Raw genomic sequence first — 24,245 nt, forward strand, 5'->3', positions numbered from 1 at the left:
TTCTATAAATTCTTAACTGACTGTTAAGAGATTAAACTATATATCTAGAAATTCCTCTTCCACAAAAGGATAAGTGTGTAAGTTTATGAAATAAGTATTCTCCTTAAATCAACTGCTCTACTACAGACTTAGACCCTATCCTAATTCCATACCTCCTCCTCCTCCACCACAATCACATCAGTATCATTATCATCATCATCATCATCATCATCATCATCATCATGATCATCAATATCATCATGATCATCATCATCATCATCATCATCATTATCATCATGATCATCATCCCCACCACTACCTATAGAGTTAGTTACTTACAGAAGAAATAGGCAGAGTGAACCCCACTGCGTAGAGAAGCGGGGATGGAACGGTACTGTCATGGTACGGATACTTGATGCTGTTGTCACTACAGAAAAAGCCTCTCTGATATGGCTTTATTTTGGCCAAGTTTAGAACAATCAAGGGCAAGGCAGCTGTGGGGGAAGGGAAAAAACACACATAGTTAAATTCAATTCTCTTCAAAGGCACACTTCATCAGGAAGAGGTAAGTATTTATTGGAAAGCAAATTTCAGCTCTTTTGTCCTTTTTCTAAAAAAAAGGCTAACAGCCCATAATACCCAAGGGTAACATTCTCTGATCAGCAGCCCACAGCATCCCTTCCTTCATAGCATCCTTGCCCTCCCAATTCAATTCCACAGGAACAAATTCTCTTAAATTCTCTACATTAAGTTCTAGTCATAAAGTAAGCCCACTGCAAGAGAGAGGGGAATTGGTACAGGAAAAAGTTAAGCTATGAAAAATTTCTAATATCACTGAAGCCTTTTGTACCTTATTTGAGGCTCTATGCTTAGAATGATCCTTCCACCAACCCTAAACCTTCCATTTCTTAGAATTCCTGCTCTCTTTTTCAGAGCTCACCTCAAGTATATTACCTTCTACAGAAAACTCTCCCGAATCTCAACTGATACCATCTTCCTCTAAAATCACCTGATATTTGTCTTGTATATACTTTGTTTCTCCCAAAAGAAAGTAATAAACTCCCTGAGGAGGCATAATTTCATTTTGTCTTTGTCTCCCCAACAGCTAACATAAGTATCTGGCAAGGGAAAAAATGTTTTTAAGTTGAAGGGGAGGAGGGAAGAAGCATCAAAAGAGCAAAGCTCATAATGAATCACAAAGGAATGTGAATAGACTTTGAGTAAAGAAAACAATGAGCATCTTTAGATGAATGGGATTTTAAACACACACAATATCAGAATTTTGGGAAGTATTGAGTGAACAGAACCAGAAGAACTATTTATACAGGAACATTATAAATTAAAAATAGCTTTGAAAGATTTAAAAACTCTGATCAAAGCAGTGACCAATCACCTATGTCTCTTTTCAGAAGAGTAGGAAAATATGTTTATCTTTTATATGACAGAAAGGTGATGGGCACAAGGTACAGAGACACGGATTTTTGGACATGGCCACTGGAGTGGAGCACATTTTGGTAGAATATATACATTGATTACAAAGGTGGGGTTTTTTTTTTTCTTTTCTTTCCCTCTGTCAATGAGAGGTGAGGAGGAGAACGTGATGCACAATAGGGGGGCTACTATAATACTTGTATAGGAGAGAAAAAAAGTTAAGAAGAAAGTAACAAACAGGATAGTTTTCAAAATATTTTGCTGTATATATGGAACTGCCTTTTTAAAAATATTTAAGTACAGAATAACACAAAATAATTTTAAAGAAACTACTCAAAGCAACTTGTTAGAAAAAACAAGTTAATTTATCTTTTGGAATGACTATCAACTATTAGCCCAAATACTATAGGCATAGTTTTAAATAGGAAAAAAAAAAAAAAAAAACACCAAATATCAAGATTCCACTACCTATTCAGACTAGTTAGGCACTTGGTGACAGAGTGGATAGTACTGAACCTAGAGTCACAAAACCTGGGTTCAAATTCAGCCTCAACTACTTAATAGCTTTGCAACTCTGGGCAAGTTGCTACACTTCTGCCACAGTTTTCTCAGCAGGATAATTACAGTGTTCATCTCCCAAGTCTACTGTGAGAATATTCTGACTTCTGGGTAGCATGAGAAATAAGATAAAGGATTAAACATTTCCCCCAATTCCCTAAAACCTCTGAAATCTCTTCAAAACAGAAATTATACACCCAAAAAAGAAAAAAAGTGACTTCAGCTGTCACCATGGTCTAGGATATCCAGAATGCAGAAGATTAAAAAAACAAAACAAGAACTGATGCTCACTACCCCTGAGATTACTGAGTATCCTTTCCCCACTTCCCATTCTATGATCATTAAAAGCATAGTAACACATCCTCCTTTTTTTCATGCAATGGCACTACAACCTAACCTTGACAGCCAAGCTGATCACAGCCCCTTAAGAGCAAAAGCCTACCAGGATCGGCAGCCCAGAAGCAGCAGCACTGCAAAGCTCTGAACTGCCAGTGCCAAAGTAGAGGGGTAGGGGGAAGAAGAGGGGTTGAGGAACATGTAGTACTCCACCAAGACTGAGGGAAAAAGCACAGCAACTAGCTGGGGTCAGTTCTGACCATTCAAAAATCCTTTGGCACGCAGACCTGAATGGATGAATCATGAACTTCCCACTGTGGGAGGAGGCTGAGACACTGAGAAGTTAGCCCCCAAGAAAACCATAATCAGAGGTGAGGGAGTTAGGAAATGATTGATAAGGAAAAGGGGTGGGTGTGGGGATAGAAATGACTGAAAGTACCAAAGATCAAAGGAAAAAGAAAACTATGACCTTGAATATAAACAGAACAACAAAAGAAATACTAACAAACAGAAGGAAATATGGTTCCCAGATACAGTAAACAAGTTCAAAGACATATGAATAAATACTGAGAAATAAAGGAAAATAATCCAAAACTTGATGAGAAAATCTTCTAGAATTTGAGAACATAGAAATACAACCTGCTATTTCTGAATGGCTTACAAGAAAAATGAAAATTTATGTCCCACACAGTAAAAAATAAAATAAAATAAAATAAAATGAACAGAATAGAAAATCTTGAATTTGCAGTGGCAAAAGCCTCATTAAAGAACCAAGAGAACAGATCAATGATAAGCAAATATGCAGAAGTGAAGGACAACTTAGAAAAACAAAAGCAAAAAAAAAAAAAAAAAAAAAAAATAGAAGATAACTACCCAAAATTTCTGAACATAGAAAATAAAATTCCAATTGAAAAGAATTCACAGATCGTATCAAAGTAAAAATAAAAAAATAAAAAAAATAAAGCTTTAAGCAGCATAGTGGTTAAATTTATTAAATTAATTTGGAAACAAGTTCTACATGACTTCAAGGGATCTTCAGGTATAAAAGAATAGACATTTGACTAACTCAAGTCTATTTCTGCACCTATTAGAAAAAGAAAGGAATGGAATAATGTATTCCAAAAAGCAAACAAAAGGATGCAGTATACAGTCCACGTAATCTGTTATGCAAATATGAGCTTAATCATAATGAACAAAAGTACTCTCCAATATCCCAAATAAGAAAAATTCAAAAGAAGTGAATAAATACAGCAGACAAGGGCAGGAATAACATCAGAGTGACCAGAAAGAATTAGACTTCTTTCTAAATGTATATAAGGAGCCAAGGGGTAAAAGCAGAAATATGGTAGAGATAACAGTAAAGAGGCAGAGAGGGGATATTATGGATAGAAAAAGGTCCCGGCCTGCCTACAGATGAATGCTTCTTTTGTGGAATTACATGGGAATTAAAAGGAAGAAGAGAGAAGCAGGAGGACAGAAAAGGGATGTGCTGTAGTCAAATCAAGAGCTAGCAATGAGGAAAAAGTAACCTCTAGGCTCAAGGAAAAGTATTCAGGGTAGGGGTTGACCTGGGGAAAGGAAGGAGAGAAGGCCTAATTTTCGAAGTGGGAGGGAATTCCATTGATCAATGAAGGGAGGTTGTCAGAGTTGGAATCCTGGGAGCAACTGACACCAGGAGGAGTAGGAAAGCATAGAAACAGAGATTTCCAGGCAAATGTAGAAGAAAAAAAGGTCAACAACAGATGGCTATAAATCAGTGGTGAGCAGCATAATCCTGTACATGGTAGGAGAAGGATTCTACCTCGGGCAATGACTTTTCTAATACCTGCAATAATTGTTATTGTTTTTTAAGTGAAGCCTAATGGAAGCTCTGGGAAATGACCTACATACAAGGAAGCGGCCTAAAGGAATAAGGGAGAGCTTAGAATAGATAACTTGGAAGCTATGACTGCAAGGAGAATACAGAGAAAAGAAAAGAGACCAAATAAATACAGGTTTCAGAGAATAAAGATCTAGAGTAAACAGGAAGAGAAGATATAGAATGTAGAGAGTGAGAGAAATCTTTTTGGAAAAGGGGCACACACACACCAAAAGAAATTTATAATCTAAGGAACAAAACCAGTTTATGGTTTGGAAAAATAAGTGGATTATCCAATGAAAAGAGGGGATCAAGAGGGAGAGAAAGAGAGCCAGTGAAAACAGGGTCACCTTAAAAAAAAAAAAAAAAAAGGCTAAAGGAACATAATACTGTGTTTACAGCAGAAGAGGAAACTTGAAACTGAAAAGATCCTGCACAAGCAACATTAATGCATCTAGGATAAGAAAAACAGTAGTCAAATGGGGGAGGGGAGAAATCTATCAAATTTCCAAAAAATGTTTCGTATTCAAGATATATAGACAATAGATTTTCATACATGAAGCATTGCCATCCTGCCAGTACATAAATGGTCAAATTATATATACATATGTATGTGTGTATATATGAATAAATCTCAAAAGTGAAACATTCAAATATTAATAATCACATTTTTGAAAAAATGCTTCAAATCACAAACAAATGCTGAGTAAAACAACTGAAGTTTCATACCTCACACCTCAAAAATTGAGGAAAATGACAAAAAAGAAAGAAATAGTCAATGTTGGAAGAGTTGTACTTATTTACGACAATAGTGAAATTGTGAAACATTACAACACAATTACTAATTACTACACTGTTGGTGGTACTGTACAACCATTTTGGAAAGCAATTTTGAATTATGCAAATAGAGAAGCTAAAATATCTATACTACATGAACCAGAGAATCCATTACTGATGCAATGATGCCCCAAAGAAGCCATTAATAAGAAAAAAGTAACCATACATTCCAAAATGTTTATATGAGCACTTTTTGTGGCAGGCAAAAATTAGAAACAAAGTAGATGCCCATTTACTAGGAAATTACAAATTATGGTATGTGAATGTAATATAATATTTCTGTGTAGTAAGAATGATATGTGTTGTTTACTCTATACTAGATTATTTGCTATCTAGAGGAGGGATCGGGAAAAGAGAGGGAGAAAAATATGGAACATAAGGTTTTTCAAGGGTAAATGTTGAAAACTATCTTGGCATGTATTTTGAAAAATAAAAAGCTATTATTAAAAAAACAAAAAGAAATGATGTGTATAACAAAGACAGAGAATCATGGAAGGACTAATATGAACTGATACAAAGTAAAATAAGCCAAGCCAAGAAAACAATCTATACAGCAATAACAAGGTAAGAGGAGAAAGGGGAAGGGAAGAATGATACAAAAAAGGCAAAGTATATAACAAACTGATAAAGATTCACTGGGATTTAAATGAAGGAATATAAAAAGACACTTCCCAACATACCAATTCCCAACATAGGTCAGAAGTCTACAGGAGTTATTCACTGTATATTTTGGGATCTTTGCTTTTTTTTTTCTCCTTTTTTTCTTATTAAAGCTTTTTATTTACAAAACATATGCAAGATTGACCCTTGCAAAAAGCTTGTGTTCCAAATTTTCCCCTTCTTCCCTCCATCCCTCCCCTTGATGGCAGGTAATCCAATTCATGTTAAATTGTGTTTAAATATATGTTAAATCCAATATATGTATACTTATTTATAAAGTTATCTTGCTGCACAAGAAGGAAAAAACTGAGAAAGAAAACAAAATGTAAGCAAACAACAGAAAGAGTGAAAATGCTATATATTGCCATCTATACTTGGTTCCCACAGTCTTGGGACCTTTTCAACATATCAATCATGTTGACTTTTGTTTTCTTCCCCCCAAAAAATTTATTATATGGAGTGACTCTCTGGGAGAGGAAGGAATACATCAAACATTATGGCAACATAAAAAATAAAGACTAATCAGAAATACAATTATATGTCTTTTAAAGGAGCTAGATATCATTTAGGCACAATACTATTATCTGGGACATACTTGTTTGTTACTATGCTTTTGTTGTTCTATAATTTTGCAGAACCTAGTCTTTAATATGAAGTAATATTTCAACTTGATCCATGTTCCAAAAGAAATTTATTGGGATAAGACTGTGCCAGTTTCGAAGACAAGACACATTTTTATTAGATACTTAATGGGGGGAAAGGGAGAGATAAGTTCAGAAATGACTGATAAAAACCATTTATAAAACAGAAAGAAGAGACCAATATAGGCTGGAATCAAGCTACACCATCCTAAAAGAGAAGTAGAATAGGCAGAACAAAAAAGATCTACAAAACGAGACTACCAGATCTGGGGAAGGGAGTAAGGTAAAAGCACAATGGGTATGGACATATAGTACATTCCACAAACACAAAGGAGATTCCCCTGGCTAAAGCCAAGATTTTTACCATATAGTAGAAGCAAGAGATATTGTTGGATGGCAAGTAAAGATTAGGACTAGATTTTAGGAACTGATAATGAATCTGGGAATTTTGACCTTTGTCCTTTAGGAATGGGGAATGCAAAGAATTTTAAACTGTAAGAAGGATATGAAAATAGTTTATTAGAAAGATTAATGACAATGGCAGACAAGATAATGGCACACAAGATAATATGTCATGGAAATCTTGCAGACTTATTATGGAAGCATTCTTCTCAGCAACAGGGACTCTCATTCTTTTTACAATGAGAACAGAGGGATGAATTCTATCCTACTTACAATACCGATTAACTCAATGTAAAAGACCATACATTAGTCCAACAAATCAATGAATAGTCCATACTTTCACATAAAAGAGAATCGGAATTTTAAAGATGAAAAGAATTATTCAGGTAAACAGTTTTCCTGAAATACTGTCAAAAAGGAGCTTACAAATGATCAATCATCAGATCTTGATATGAAGATTCTTCCCAATTACTTCACCATACCCATTAAAAAGAAAAGAGAAAGACATCTAAAATTGTTCTTCAGTACCTCAATTTTGGTGCCTACTTTTGTTCAGAAATGATATTGTTGTTAAGACAGTTGTGCTCCACGTATATTGTATCTAGGATATACTGTAACCTATTTAACATGTAAAAATCACAACCATTTCTGTCTTGATAGTTATGTACCATAGGGTTACTTAATAATGGTTTTAAACCAACACTTTTTAAATTTCCAGCTTGTGATTTTGATTCAAGACAATTCATCTGATTTAACAGCCATATGAAAAACAACTCAAAATCATAAAGAGTGAGGCAAATTAAAACAATTCTGCAATTCTGTAACACACACAAAAAGGTGGCAGAGATTTTTAAAAATAAAAAGAGTCAGTGTTGGAAAGACTATGAAAATACAGGACATCAAAACAATATTGGTGCAGCTATAAACTGGTCCAAAAATTTAGGCAGGCAATTTGGAATTATTCCAAAAAAGTAAAATATTCATACCCTTGATTTGAAGATTCCTTAGCTAGAACTAATATGTACATATATGCACATATGTATATATTGTACATGTTATTACACACTATCCCAAACAAGTTCAATGACTGAAAAGCTCGAAATATATCAAAATTGTTATAGCATCAATTTTTGATGTTTTTCCCTATTTTTTGCTTCAGAGAAGGAAACAGAAAAGTAGAAGTGCCTTAAAAACAAAAGTTTCATGATATTTCTCATTACCTGGAATTTTAATGACTTGTCCCTCTCTCCCCATAAATACTACCCAAATGTAGCTCAAAATAGCCTCTATCTATTCCTAGTCCTAGACTTTTTCTCCTCCTTTCTCACAAAGCATTTAGCACAAAGCATTTAGCCTGTAATTGTCAAATTTGTAATAAGGTAATCCTGTCATCCCACTACTATATTGGAAGATCTATAAGGATAGGAGATATTTTTAAAATTTTGTATATCCCCCAGTCCTTAGCACATTAAATATTTAATAAAAGTTTACTGAATTTTATTCAAACCTAATTCCAAAACTATAAACATATCTAAGAAAGAGAAATGTTTTTATTTAAAGTTATGCAACTCCTGTGTATGGCTAGTCATTACATTGCCCCAGATCAAACTGAAAAATGTTGTATTATTTTTCAAATTTTGTTAAAAAATTCCCAATTACATTTTAATCTGAATCTGGGGAGTTTCAGGATCCTGGGTTTTGACAATTCTACTCCACATTCCTCTACAAAAGGATGAAATTCCAAGACTCTCTTTAATATTTTGAATTTCATTTTAAAAAATTTAGTAACAAACAAATGTTTTAACCAAATTAATCTAATAAGGCACCTTCCTTTAGGGACAAGGTAAAACAGTCGCCGCCAGGATGCCTTCTATATACAGGACAATGCCATCCATGCTCACACAATCAGAGAGAGATGACCACCCTCTCAACCAAACAAGACCTAACTTCTATTATGTAATTATACACTCACAATGCTGAGTGGTATCAGGACAATACTCCCTGAAACCCACTTATAGATTAAAGTTTACCCTTTCTCATTCATTACCTACAATTCACCAATAATGGATGAGCATTGTTAACATCCTAAGGAACCCCAATAGCTCAGTAATATTTCCTAAGAATACGTTCTACATTATCTATCACTTCTCAAAGAATAACACCACTTGAAATGCAGAAGAGAATATTTTGGAACATAACAACCAAAGGAACAACATGATGTATCTTTAAAGATATTTTCGGGGCAGGTGGGTGACACAGTAGATAGAACACTAGCTCTATAACTCAAATTTAGCCTCAGATACTTCTTAAGTTATGTGACTCTAGGCAAGCTACTTAACCCTGCTTCCCACCCCACTCCACCTGCCACAAAGAAAAAACATGGATAAATTTCCTAAGTGTATCTGAGGGAACCTCATTTCAACAAATAAAGTGCTTCTACTATTCTCATGCCTGCTGAAAACTATTGAAAATCGGGTAGACTTCCTGAGTAGGTATCAAGTCTTTTAAAAGGCACAGCAGGTTACTTAGGATGATTATTCTTATTTTTGCTTTTTTTTTGGTTATATATGCATTCGGGTTTTTTTTACATATTTCCATGAGTCCTCTTGACAAAGAAAAATCCGAACTAAAAAGGGAGGGGAAGAAGAAAGAAAAGATCAAAATAATATCCTTCAACCTGCATTCAGCCTCCTTTTGGATAAAGGTAGCATTTTCCATAAGATGGATTTTTCACTTGAGAAAGTGATGTATCATAAAGTGCCCATTTTATTCCATAGTAATAGAGGTGGTGGTGGTGGTAGTGTTCAGTTACTGTCCAATTCTTCATGACTTCAAGGAGCACAATACCCCAAATGCTTTTATTTTCTACTCGCTCCCAAAATCAATCCAAGCTCAAATTCATTGCTTCTATAACACTATCTATCCATCACATCCCTCTGCCATCCTCTTCTCCTTTTGTCTTCAAGCCTACTCAACACCAGAGTCTTTTCCAGTAAGTCTTATTTTTTCGTTGTGTCCAAAGTATTTAAGCTTAAGCTTCATTATTTGTCTTTCCAGTGAATAGTATGAAATAATTTCTTTAAATACTGACCGATTTGAGGGCCTTGCTATCGGAGATACTCAAGTCTTCTCCAGCACCACTATTTGAAAGTGTTGATTATACTGTGTATTCCTTTCCTTAGAGTCTCTCAGACATATATTACAACTGGAAAAACTATAGCTTTGACCATATGAATCTTTATTGACAAAATTATTACCTTGCCATATTATTATATTATTATCTTGCCATAGCTTTTCTTCCAAAGAGCAAGTATCCTTTTAATTGATGTTGCACTTGTCATATACAATCATCATCTTTGAGCCCAAGAATATTCCAAATTCCATTTGGAATTTTTTCCATTCTTCTATTTTTCTCCTCCCTTTATTTTCAAGGAAGGAATGAGAGCAATTGCCATGATCTCAGGGGCTTTTTGGATTTGTTTTGGGTCTATTTTTTTTTATGTTAACCTTCAAGGCAGCTTTTACATTCTTGAAGGTGGAAATGAAAGGGAAAGAAAAGAAGGGGAAGAGGAAAGGGAATGAAAAGACCAAGGTTCATTTTTTTATTCAATGTTTTCCAAAGTATACTGTAAGACAAAAAGCAACAGTAAAAACCATCCATCAGGGTCACAAGTTCATAGCAGGGGATGAAACACAAAGTAATAACTACAATCTCTCCTTACTCTCTTTCATTAAAAAAAAGCCACACAGAAAGATCAGTCTAATTGGGTGGTTCCTTTTAATTAGACAAAATGTAAAAGAATATTACTTTGGCTAACTTCATTTTTTTCTTTGCAAATAAATAAATAAATCGTGATCTCAAATACAATTCAGCTTTCCTCTGGCTGGAAATAGGGACAAGTGATTAAGACTTTAAAAAACCGAGGGTGATAAATGGTCAAAGGATATGAACAGACAATTCTCAGACGAAGAAATTGAAACTATTTATAGACATATGAAAATATGCTCCAAATCATTATTAATCAGAGAAATGCAAATTAAGACAACTCTGAGATACCACTACACACCTGTCAGATTGGCTAGAATGACAGGGAAAGATAATGGGGAATGTTGGAGGGGATGTGGGAAAACAGGGACACTGATACATTGTTGGTGGAGTTGTGAACACATCCAGCCATTCTGGAGAGTAATTTGGAACTATGCTCAAAAAGTTATCAAACTGTGCATACCCTTTGATCTAGCAGTGTTTCTACTGGGCTTATATCCCAAAGAGATACTAAAGAAGGGAAAGGGATCTGTATGTGCAAAAAATGTTTGTGGCAGCCCTGTTTGTAGTGGCTAGAAGCTGGAAAATGAAAGGATGTCCATCAATTGGAGAATGGTTGAGTAAATTGTGGTATATGAATGTTATGGAATATTATTGTTCTGTACGGAATGACCAGCAGGATGAATACAGAGAGGACTGGCGAGACTTACATGAACTGATGCTAAGTGAAATGAGCAGAACCAGGAGATCATTATATACCTCAACAACGATACTGTTTGAGGATGTATTCTGATGGAAGTGGACCTCTTCGATAAAGAGAGCCTTAATTGATCAAAGATGGACAGAAGCAGCTACACCAGAGAAAGAACACTGGGAAATGAATATAAACAGCTTGCATTTTTGTTTTTCTTCCCGGGTTATTTATACCTTCTGAATTCAATTCTCCCTGTGCAACAAGAGAACTGTTCGGTTCTGCACACATATATTGTATCTAGGATATACTGCAACCCATTCAACATGTAAAGGACTGCTTGCCATCTGGGGGAGGGGGTGGAGAGAGGGAGGGGAAAAATTGGAACAGAAGTGAATGCAAGGGATAATGCTGTAAAAAATTACCCATGCGTTCTATCAATAAAAAGTTATTAAAAAATTAAAAAAAAAAACTGAGGGCTAAGACTAAAGAAATTACAATGATATGAAGACATAGAGGGGCTTTATTTTGCTGCGATGAAGCTTTTTAAGGAATTAACATAATCAAAAAGCACTGAAGTAAGGTTCTCTCACTATACTTAATACTGTTTCATTAATGTGCTAAGTTTAAGAAATAATTAGGACCTGGGATCATGGATTTAGTGCTAGAAGGGTTCTTCAGAAGATATTCAGATCAACTTCATTTTACTGTTGAAGAAACTTAGATGAGAGCGAAATACAGAGAAAGATTAGGTCTGGAGAGATTTGGGAATCATGGGATGAGATTGTTGGATTGTTCATAGAATCTTTGAAAATGAACAAGCAAGGATAAAGAAAAAAGAAAACACAGTGGCCCATAAGTCAGGACAACTAAGTCCCAATCACTTAGTTGTCCAATGAGTTTCAGTTTCTAGGACTTTACAATAAAGGAATAATAAATTTCTAAGCCAGAAAGTATCTTAAAAATAATTCTAACAATTTAGCTTTACATTTGGAAACCAAGGTTTTTATATTGATAGATATGTTTGAGTTTACTGGGGAGATTTTTGATTTGTTTTTTATACACAATAACATCTAAGCAATGGCAACATCTATTTAAATGTACACTTGGGGCTGACACCAAATCCATACTTACTTTTGTGAAATTTAATTCATGAAACCTGTTCATTTAGTCTTTTAAAACAGTCTGGGTTACTTTTAGTAAACATTTTTCAGTTCTTTAATACCATAACATATTACCTAGGCAGCTTTTAGAAAGTGCCATTCAATAAACTGCTTGCATTTTTGTTTTTCTTCCCGGGTTATTTATTCCTTCTGAATTCAATTCTCCCTGTGCAACAAGAAAACTGTTCGGTTCTGCACACATATATTGTATCTAGGATATACTGTAACCTATTCAACACATAAAGGACTGCTTGCTATCTGGGGGAGGGTGTGGAGGGAGGGAGGGGAAAAATTGATACAGAAGTGAATGCAAAGGATAATGCTGTAAAAAATTACCCTGGCATAGGTTCTATCAATAAAAAGTTATTAAAAAAAAAAATAGAAAGTGCCATTCATTCTGCACATAATGAAAGTTCTTTATTTGGTGTCCAATTCAGATGGACAAAGTATATCTTTGGGGGGAAAAACACATGTAATATTTTTCTTGCTTTCTTTGGAAACAAGTGTTACAAATTCCTTCCAGAAACATATGAAAATCCTCCAATTAATCGCCAATTATGTTTCTTTCTGAACTGAAATGGTTAAAAAGTAAAGAAACCCATTCAAAGTTTACAGAAGAGGAAAAAAAACTTACTAGTAAATTTGCCTATGATTGTTTCTCTTTTATTCACTAGGGATCAAAGACATGGATTACAGCCCTCATACTCAAAAGATAGAAATTCATATTGCAACTTCATCTGAAAAATTGCTTGTTTTTTAAAAGAATCATTTCCTTGAAAGAATTTTAAAGAAGGGTTTCCTTCCTTCTATCTCCCACTTACACTTCCAGGTCTATTAATTTTGGTAGACATATATGAACTGAATTTCCTTTTCAATGTGCGTATGGGTTTTGTCAAAAAATATCCCCAAAAGGATATTTTAATTAGATCTTTTAAATCCAAATTGGAATTGGACTTCTACTACAAAGGAAATAATGAGGAGGTGATATGGAAACTTCATGAAAAAAATCTCAATTCTAAGTACTAGATTTATGGATCCACAAACATACACACTTTTCCAAATGATAATAATTAAAGCTATTAAGAGATTAAAAGGCTTCCCCCAAACCACTAAGCTATGGCTGAGCATCTCCAATGATTAAGAAAAAAAAAAAATTTGGTGACAAATTCTCTTTTACCTTAGTAAAAAAAATTTGAATTCACAGAGTCAACTTTCTGTCTACCATTCATGGTCTTTTTAATCTTAATAAAACCTAAAAGTTATGAATATTTTCAAGCAATGCTAACTAAAATTCCAAATATTTTCAATGTGGCTATTATGTTTTTGTCTTTAAAAAATAAAGTAGAAAATAATCAAAAATTCAAAAATTCACCACACTTACCATCTGATAAAATTTTCAAATATTTTAATGATATTTTAATATTAATGATCAACATATTTTTTTAAGGTATAATACCTGTGCACACAAAGTTCCTACAGCAGCATAGGGTTTAGTATTCAAAACTTTTATCTTCACATAGCTATTTCCAGTAGGACTTAATGGTAAGAGAAAATATTACATCTTCCTATAATATCTTGCCAACTAACATGCCAGGTGTGCTGAGGACCAACAAAGTGATTGACCTGACTATAGAGGATTATGGGAAATAAAGTTACATAAATTGATGCAGTCAGATTATAGCAAAACTTTGGCCAGGACAAGGAGTTTTAAATTCAATTTGTGCCATTTCAGAAACAATGCACATATTTCTAATGTTGCTACTACTTTCAGGGTAGGGAAGTGACATAATGAAAGCTGTGTTTCTGAATTATGACATCGGCTTGTGCCTCAAGTTGTTTTGCACTTTTTTCCACTGACAACAGTAGTCACCAATAAAAATTTTCTTAAAAAAAAAAAAGGGACAGGAAGGAAACAGAAAAGATGAAAGGCTAGAACTGAAGTTATACACTGAAGAGTCATCTGCAAAGAGGGAAAAGGTGAAACCATTTAGGTCAAATTAGTTCTTAGGCCACAGAGAGAAAAAGTGAGGGCCAAAGACTAAATTTTTAGAGAACACTCACATCCACCCACTAGCTTCAAAATCATCTCTTTGGCTGTACAGTTGTACTATAAAAAGTGCTTAGATTTTATTCTGTTTTTAAGTGGTAACAAAAAACGGAAAAGAGCCAGTCTGGATATAAGATAAGTGGAGTTTACTAAAGAAACTGTTCCCTACATTTTGTGGTTTTAACTGAGAATTACCTTCCAAAGTCCTGAATGTCTTAAAACAGTTTGTCAGACACTTAAAATAAATCGGCATATATTTTAAATACAGCTTTAAAAAGCCAACCTGGAAAGGCAAGTTATTTTTGCCGCCATCTCCCCAATTCTGCATAGGCCAAGATACAACTAATCCTGTTTATTTACAGACTTTTTTTTTTTAATCAAAAATCAATCTCTTGTGTCACCTCCCTGAGAGAATTTTTTAAAACAACTGATTACAGGCTACATTAATTAAGTCCTTTCACCCCTTTGTGGTAACCTTGCCATTCCAACCAGGCAAAGGTCACATGCAGTAGCTGGTTTCTTTAGGCAAAATGTCTAAAGCAGAAGTGAGGGAAATGGTACAATATAAGGATTAGTTAACCTTTCTCACAGGTACTTCAAAATTCCTCTGGCCACATATGAAGTACTCTTTAGCTTATTACATCAGCAGCAGAACAGTGGAAGATGACAATAATTCATCCTCAGACAAATAACTATATCAAAGGACCTAAACCTAGAATTAATAATAAATAGAACACATTCTGAAAGTTAAGTTGGTTTCAGGACAATCGAGTTAAAGCACAAGAAATAGTATCATCACAATGTACAGGAATGACAAGATTTTTAAAGAGGTGGCTTGAATGAACAAGTAAAATTATCTCCCTTTACCCAGGCTTGACATCTTTCCACTAGGCTTACAGAAAGGGTGAAAGAAATTATTCCTTAAGAAAAAATGTGACACTGTGCTTATCTTTTGATTCAGAAGTGCCTCTATTAGGCCTGTATCCTTAAGAGAGCATAAAAAAGGAAAAAAGGGCCCACATGTACCAAAATCTTTGTAACAGCTCTTTTTGTAGTGGCAAAAGAACTGGAAACTGAGTGTTTCCCATCAAGTTGGAGATTAGTTGAATGGGTATATGAATATTATGGAATATTATTGTTCTATAAGAAATGATCAGCAGGATGATTTCAGAAAAATCTGGATAGACTTACACGAACTGATCCTAAATGAAGTGGATAGAACCAAGAGCGTACACAGCAACAACTAGAATGTATGATGATCAGTTCTGATGGATGTGACTCTTTTCAACAGCAATGATATTCAAGCCAATTTCAATGGTCTTATGATGGAGAGAATCATCTGCAGCTTCAGAGGATTGTAGAAACAACATATCACAACATAGTGGTTTCGCTTTTTTGTTGTAGTTCGTTTGCATTTTGTTTTGTCATTTTTTTCCTTTTTCTTCTGATTTTTCTTGTGCATCATGGTAATTATGGAAATATATATAGAAGAATTACAGATGTTTAACATAGATTGGATTATTTGCCATATAGGAAAGGGGGAGGAGGAAGAGTGATAAAAATAAATTGGAATACAAGGTTTTACAAAAGTGAAAACTATTTAAAAGAACTGAAAACTATGCATATGTTTGGAAATAAAAAACTTTAAGAAAAAAGAAATAATGTGAAAGAAGCAAAAAAATATGAATTTTCAAGAGGAACTTGTTTTGTATATGACTTTTAAAAAATTTATTAAAGTTTTTTATTTACAAAGCATATGCATGGGTAATTTTTCCAACAACTTTTGTTTTTTAAAATAAAAAAAGAGTAGTTATAAAAGACCTGTAAGAATTCAAAATAAGTTTCCAGTAGGGCTGTGAAGAGTAACTTATAGGTAAACAAACAGTATAAACAGTCTCCCCCTTGTACCATAATACATCAAAGTCATTTATATTCTTTCATGCCCCAAAAGTTGTCTCCTCATTCCTAAAATAAACATTTTTAGTGGAAGGTCTGCCAAACAGTGCTTACTTGACAAAGTAATGATAGAGTACCTGAAGAAGCTTGTCAGAATGGAGGGGAATAAACAGATACAATATCTAGTCCGGTTCCTTCATTGTCTACACAAGGAACAAGGACCATATACATTAAGTGTTCTATCTAAGGTGACAGGAGTGATTAAATATGTTAAATATTTAACAAACATTAAATATGAAATGTGTATTATTATACAGAGTTGTCATTCATTCAAAACTGCTACAAAATCTGAACCTCTAAATGAATAGTTCTTTACTTTTCCACCACACCCACACCCACCATCAATCCTCTTAGTCTTCTTGTCAACTCTACATCCACAACCACGAAGGAACCTGCCCTTCACTCTCAGAGCCTCTACTTTCCTTCAAGTCCTTTTTACTACTCTCGAAACCTATTACTATTTGAAATTTTCTAATTATTTCCCCTCTATTCCTGTCTCTTCCTTAGTCCAAACCATCCATCCTCCACACAGCTAATCCCCTGCACAGCTCATGTCTGTCTTCCACTAAAAAATATTTTGGGGCTTCCAGGTGCTTCTAGTCTAAAATATTCTGCAAAAGATCTGAATTACTCCATAATAAGATTCCACCTATCTTCTCAGTCTTATTTCAAATTATTCTCCATGCATTCATGAATTCAATGCATTCTCATGCATTTCAGTCACAATGACATGTCTTATTTCCTGCCTCAGGACCCAAATTGAACAGGTAGCTAAACAGATTTCCATGTTCAGAACATATATGACAGAGAAGGGTAATTATAATACACTTTTAGCTCTCCACTGCCATTTCTGGACTTCCCCCCTTACCATCATCACTTGCAACCTGCCCCTTCCTTTAATGTCTACCATATTCAAATCTAACAAACTCAATTCTGATTCTGGTGACCATTATCAAAAGCAACTCCTGTTTTGCTCAGTGAATTCAATGGTTGGCTCATAGTTTCTCTCCATAAATCTGTTCTGGACCTTTTCTCTCTCAATGTCTTCTTGTTTCTTGATCTCTCACCAGTTCCTATGAATTCAGTTATCCAAATGATTCCCAGATCTATAAATCTAACCCCAGCCTTTTTCCTAAGCCTTTGCATAACCAATTGCCTCAGATGTCTCGAAAAGGATGTCTCAAAAATATCTCAAGCTCAGTATATCCCAACAGAAATCATTCTCTTCTCCAAATTCTCTATTACTTTCAAGGATATCACTAAATCCTTCCAGTCACACAAACTCAATGTCATTTTTAACCACTCATTAGAATTCAACCCTATATACACCCCTGTCTGTTGCCAGCCCTTGTTAGTTCTACATTTGTAACAGTTAGAATAGGTCTTTACCATCCTTCTTCCCTTCTTTGGGCCATATCTCTCCTTCAGTGCTTTCCTTCTGTTTACAATTTTTTATATATGGTGTTTTTAAAGTTGTCTCTTCCACTAGTATATCAGCACTGTGAGATATATAGATAGATGAATATCCTAGTGAACATAGTGCTAACACCCATATGTAATTTGGTCCAATGGCTAGAGCCATATGTTACTTTTCTTAATAGGTACAAATGAACAAAAGGAGTAAAAAAGAATAGGCCATGGATCTGATTTCCATGTAATACAGTCAATTTTTTGTGTGTTTCAGGGCCACAGAATTTATCCACAATCACACAGGTGGATATAACATTCATTTAGCCAAAAATGAAACAGTCAAAAAAAGGGATGACTTTGTATTAAAGTATCAACATTCTCATAAAACTTATTAATGGTGAGTCAAGAATATTACTCTTAATATACAAGAGCCTAATATTAAAGAAGTAGTTGAATAATCACAGTTCTGGTATTGATTGTCTACACTAGTTTAATGGGAAATTTTCCACAAACTTCCTTGTTCACTGTTTTAACCTCCAACATCATTTTGCTCTGCCTTTGACAATTAGGCTTTGAAGGGAACATTTTCCAATACTGTATCCATGGCTTATTAAGTGGAAATAAGTACATGAATCCACAATACTTTACAGCTACTACCTTAAGAGTACACAAAAGTGGAACTTTCTTATAGTTGTTTAACTTTGAAATGGAGCTAAAAAACTCCTTGAAATACAATGTCAAGTAATAATCAACAATACTATATAAAATTAGGCTCATTCCAAAGAATTTAAACCTGTAAGAATAGTTATTCCAGAAATATCATCATCACATCCCTCCTTAATAGATTGCTTTTTGTTTTTGTTTTTGTTTTTGCTCTTATTTTCCCTAGCAGCAGGAAACCAAAAGAGAAAAAGGGAATGTGGATACTCAACACTCAGAATATGCATGGGAAAGACTTGAGAAAACTCTAAATTCTTCATCCATACCACCAAAAAAGGAGTTGAAATTACAATAAAATAAAAAAAGATACTGCCAATTAAAATCCAGGGCTGCAATCAAGTGCTTTTAATAGCTTAAATCTCTGGAGTAAAAAAGTATTTTAAAAACTTATATAGACTAAGTTATGTCTAGTCTGAAGTTATGACAACTAAATTGGCCCAGAAACAAGAACTAAAATTATAAAGAGGTCTGTTTCAAAAGAAAATACAATTCTTACTTTAGCAAATTCACCAAACTGGCCCATATGAAAGAGTGGGGGGAAAAGGGAGTGTTTTTAAAGTATATAAAGTAAAGAGGCATTTTAATTACATTTCCATTATTTAAGCCAGCATCATCAGGAATATAGGCAACATGATGGTGTAGCAGACAAAGACCTGGTCTCCTAGTTAGACCTTCTTAACCTTCTTAAGGAAGGTCTCAGTTGTTAGATTTGAGTATCTACTGACTGACTATGTGATCCTGGGCAACACCCTATCACTATTAGAGAGGCAATCTACATTGACAGAGGACGCTTCATCAACATCAAAAGGAATGAGTTCCTTAAGCTAGTAAAATTAGTTCTGGAAAATTAATCAAGATAATTAAAAAGTACTTGTTTCCAAAAAATCTGCAATTATGAGGCCACTTCATAAGCCATCCTGAGGCCTCAGTTTGAAGGGATTTCTAGGAGATTCATAAAATGTATTCACTCATTTAACAAATGTTTATACTGAATATTCAGTGACTAGCAATGTGCAAAAGGTAAAGGGTTCTCATCCTCAAGGAATTTACAGTGTAGGAAGGGAAAGAAAAGATGCTTTAAAAACTTCTCCTACATTGCAAAGAAGATGGTGACTGAAGGGCAGAATGCAGTCCTAGAAATTGCACTGAATTTGGAATCAAGTGAGCTATGAGAATGAGTATTATTAGCTCATACTAGCTGTGTGACAATGGGGAAATCATACTCTCTGATCCTCAGTTTCCTCATCTGTAAAACAGTGATAATAATAGTAGCACTACTTACTTCACACACGATTATTATACAATCAAAAGAAATGAGAGAAGTCCCTTGGAAACACTGAAAGCTTTACAATAGAGACAGCATTTGAATTGGGCTTCTGAAGACAGACAAGATCACTACAGATTAAAGATTTTAAAGACTAATAGCAAGAACAAAAAGGACATGTTCAGAAACAGCAACCTATGCAATTAGGCAGAAATTTAATATGAATGGGAGGAGTAAATGTCTTTTTAAAAAAATTAAGTTTAACCTGATGGATGTGGCTCTTTTCAACAGTGAGGTGATTCAGGCTAATTCTGATAGACTTGTGATAAACAGAGCCATCTGCATCCAGAAAGAGTTCTGAGAAAGAGTTTTCCCTTTTTGATCTAATTTTTCTTATGCAATATGATAAATGTGGAAATATGTATAGAAGAACTACACATATTTAACATGTATTGAATTGCTTGCGTCTAGGGGAGGGAAGTGGGAGGAAGAAAAACTTGGAACTTGGAACATCCTTACAAGGGTGATGAAAACCTATCTTTGCATAGGTTTTGAAAATTAAAAACTATTATTAATAATAAAAAAAATAAGTCTAGGGGGAAAAAATAGAATTCTGACATGACCTAGAGAGCTCCTATAGGCCCAGAAAGACAACTCTTACTCAATTTTAATTTAAGATTTCAATCTCTGAAAGCTGCAAAACAGAACCAACAGGTCATTAAATGACTCAGTAAAATGATTACATAAATGTACTCTTTATAAACTCTCACGCCACATATATCACTGTTCTTCAAGTGTCTCTCTAAAAAGGGGACCTGCTTTTGTTACAACATGTCTCCTTGAAACTCATGGCTCAGACCCTAGTTGCTTACATTTTGCCAGGAACTGAGAAAGCAAATGAAAATTTGTACATATTTTTATCCACAGCCAAAGAAATAAATGTCAAAATGTGTGGTGATCCTCACCGGGGGCAAAGAACATGATCCCATCTCCCATCTAAGAAAAAAGTGTGTTTTTATCATCAGCCCTCCAGGCAAGACTGGTCCTTGCATTTAATCTGAGAGCAAATAACTTGAATTTTTTTTTTTTCGTTTATATTATGGTAATTATGTATGTTGCTTTGGTTCTGTTTTCTTCACTCTGCATGGGCTTATATAAGTCTTTCTGTTTTTCTCTGAATTATTCACATTTGTTATTTCTTGCAGCATAATACACTTATTATATTCACATTTCACAAATGATTCTGCCATTCATTGCCCACACAATGGGTAATGTTGCCAACTTTGACCTTGTACATTGTACTAGGAATGTCTTGGTATATGTGGAATCAGTATATTCCTTATGTGACACCACAGGGACAAAAGGTAATACTAACTTTATGATACTTATCTCATAATGTCAAACCTTCCAGCACCCTTAGACTTCTTCTAGCTTCTCAAAACCTCTTCTGCAACAATACAATAATAGCAGATCATATTTATATCACACTTAACATTTGCCACACATTGTTCCAAGTGCTTTACAATTACTTCATTTGATCCTCACACTAACCATTTCCATTTTTATCACCTTTGCCAATTTTGTGCATGTGAGACAAAATCTGTTTCCTTGATTTGCTTTTTTTTGATCATCTAAATTCTTTGTTTTGAAAATTGTTCATAACTTTGAGTGATCTCTAGTCTTTCTACATAGTTTTTCTTCAGCTACCTGAAGAATATCTTTTACAAGTCAGTCAATTGTGGAACAGGTCAAATGAACTGAAAAGTTATATTGACTGGCTAGGCAATGTTACAACACTTGCTAGGCAAGGGTTTTAAAAAAAAAGACATACAGAAGTTACAGCAGTAGATGGTAATACTGGTTTGTTGATAAAACAGCAAATAACAATTCAGGAGAGGAGAATGGAATGACTTCTCCCTCTTGGGAGAATGTGTAAGTTCCTTAAAAGTAAGGAATGTCTTTTGTCTCTTTGTATCCCCAATGTTTAACACAGTGTCTGGAACACAGAAGGTGCTTAATAAATGCTTGCTGATTGGCTCATTTTGGTGAAGGCAGAATGAGGTTTCATCAACCGATAAATGCAAAGGCAGAGAAAAATAGCAAAGCCAAAGCAGAAATAACAAGAAAACCATGGAAGAAATCTGTATAAGGCAGAGCCAAGAAGTAGCATGGCACAGCCAAATATTGACAGAGCCAGAACATTGTTCCAGCAGATGCATCTTCCTTACTTGGATGGATAAATCTTCAAGAAGTATTCCCTTCCCCATCAGCATGCGCATTTGGGGAAAACAGTATTTTTTTGTATACTTATCATTTGACTTTGCTTAATTTTTACTTAGTAAAGTAACTATGAGTGTTCTAATTAAATGCTTGCCATTTGAATTATGGTTTCTTCCAGATCAACAGATAGAAAATGCACTACAGAGTAGTCTACTGATTAAGCTGAATTCGCATTATGATTACTTCACCCAGAAGCAGGAGTTAAAACTCCAGACAACTGAAATATACTTTATATATAAGATGCTAATAGCGATTAATTGAGTACAAATGTATTTAAAAGCATTAAGGAATACAAGATAATTTTTTTTTTTTTTACAGTCAATAAAGATTGGGAACTACAAGGCCATAAAGTAGGTAACTGACTATGGGAAGAGAGAAGGATAGATGTAAAAAATCAAGGTCTATACATTTGGCAACGGATCATATGATTTGTACATGGGAAGAGAAGCAAATATGCAAGAGGAAAAAAGAAAGAAGAGTAAGCAGTAAACTAGGAATTTCTAGCTTAGGTAAGTAATTAAAAAAAAAAACCAGTTCTGTAGACAGACTAGATAGTCTTGGATTTATTTATATATAGTATTTACATATTTTCATTATTAGGTCAAAAGCCTTTATCTCATCATTTTGATATAATAAAGATAATAATGTAACATAATAAGGATATAATAGATTGCTCCTATTTTTTAGAGACTACCCATACCCTACAAGAATTGCATCCACCCAGGATAAAATTTGTCCCCAATTATACTTCCTTAACAAGAGAATACAAAAAAGTCTTATATTTAATATTCCTAGTCTGCCTTCATAGTGGTAGATGTCTCATACCTATTAGATTTGCTAATGGGACAGAAAAGAAAAATGACAACTGTTAGAAGAAAACTCTGAGTTTCAAAGTTGTGGAGGAAATGAAACATTAATGCATTGTTGTTGGAATCACAAACTGATCCAATCATTTGGTAGAACAATTTGGAACTATACCCAAAGAGCTATAAAACCGTACATATGTAACTTTTGACTTAACATTACCATTACTAGGCATCCCACAGGAGATTTTTTTAAAAAGAAAAAGGACCTATACAAGAATATTTGTAATAACTCTTTTGTCAGGACAAAAAATTGGAAATTTTAAGAAAGGAGGCCCATCCGTTCTGGAGAGTAATTTGGAACTATGCTCAAAAAGTTATCAAACTGTGCATACCCTTTGATCCAGCAGTGTCTCTACTGGGCTTATACCCCAAAGAGATACTAAAGAAGGGAAAGGGACCTGTATGTGCCAAAATGTTTGTGGCAGCCCTGTTTGTAGTGGCTAGAAGCTGGAAAATGAATGGATGCCCATCAATTGGAGAATGGTTGAATAAATTGTGGTATATGAACGTTATGGAATATTATTGTTCTGTAAGGAATGACCAGCAGGATGAATACAGAGAGGACTGGCGAGACTTACACGAACTGATGCTAAGTGAAATGAGCAGAACCAGGAGATCATTATATACCTCAACAATGATACTGTATGAGGATGTATTCTGATGGAAGTGGATCTCTTCGATAAAGAGAGCTAATTCAGTTTCAATTGATCAAGGATGGACAGAAGCAGCTACACCCAAAGAAAGAACACTGGGAGATGAATATAAACTCCTTGCATTTTTGTTTTTCTTCCCTGGTTATTTATACCCTCTGAATTCAATTCTCCCTGTGCAACAAGAAAACTGTTCGGTTCCACACACATATATTGTATCTAGGATATACTGTAACCTATTCAACATGTAAAGGACAGCTTGCCATCTGGGGGAGAGGGTAGAGGGAGGGAGGGGAAAAATTGGAACAGAAGTGAATGCAAGGGATAATGCTGTAAAAAATTACCCTGGCATGAGTTCTATCAATAAAAAGTTATTTAAAAAAAAAAAAAAACAGTTTATGAGAAGTATTGCTTTGCTGCACTGAGAGCCCAGTTAAGATTATATAATAAAAATTTGAAGAGCTTCTAAAAAAAAAAAAAAAAAAAAGAGGCCCATCAACTTGGGAATGGCTGAATAAATTGTGGTATATGATTATGATGGAATAAATTGTGATATATGACTATGATGGAATACCATTACGCTATAAAAAATGATGAGCACAATGTTCTCAGAAAAACCTGGAAACACTTCTATAAGCTCCTGCAAAGTAATGTGTTGTGTACAACAGCAATAATATAAAATGATCAGCTGTAGATGACTTTGCTTTTCTCAGCAATATAATGATCTAAG

At 34.4% G+C, this 24,245-nt stretch overlaps 1 protein-coding gene across 2 annotated transcripts in view; it reads right to left on the reverse strand.

Moving 5' to 3' along the window:
- PLPP1 (phospholipid phosphatase 1) overlaps positions 1-24,245 on the reverse strand; it is a 115,291-nt gene that overhangs the window by 65,064 nt on the left and 25,982 nt on the right. The window contains exon 2 of one of the 2 annotated variants that reach the window (XM_051990774.1): positions 319-473. The exons of the other annotated variant lie outside the window; for it this stretch is intronic. Coding sequence (XP_051846734.1) covers positions 319-473 — 155 coding nt within the window. The remainder of the gene's footprint in view (positions 1-318; positions 474-24,245) is intronic. 2 annotated transcript variants of the gene reach the window in all.

Source organism: Antechinus flavipes, chromosome 1 (assembly GCF_016432865.1).
Source record: "Antechinus flavipes isolate AdamAnt ecotype Samford, QLD, Australia chromosome 1, AdamAnt_v2, whole genome shotgun sequence".
NCBI classification, from domain to species: domain Eukaryota; kingdom Metazoa; phylum Chordata; class Mammalia; order Dasyuromorphia; family Dasyuridae; genus Antechinus; species Antechinus flavipes.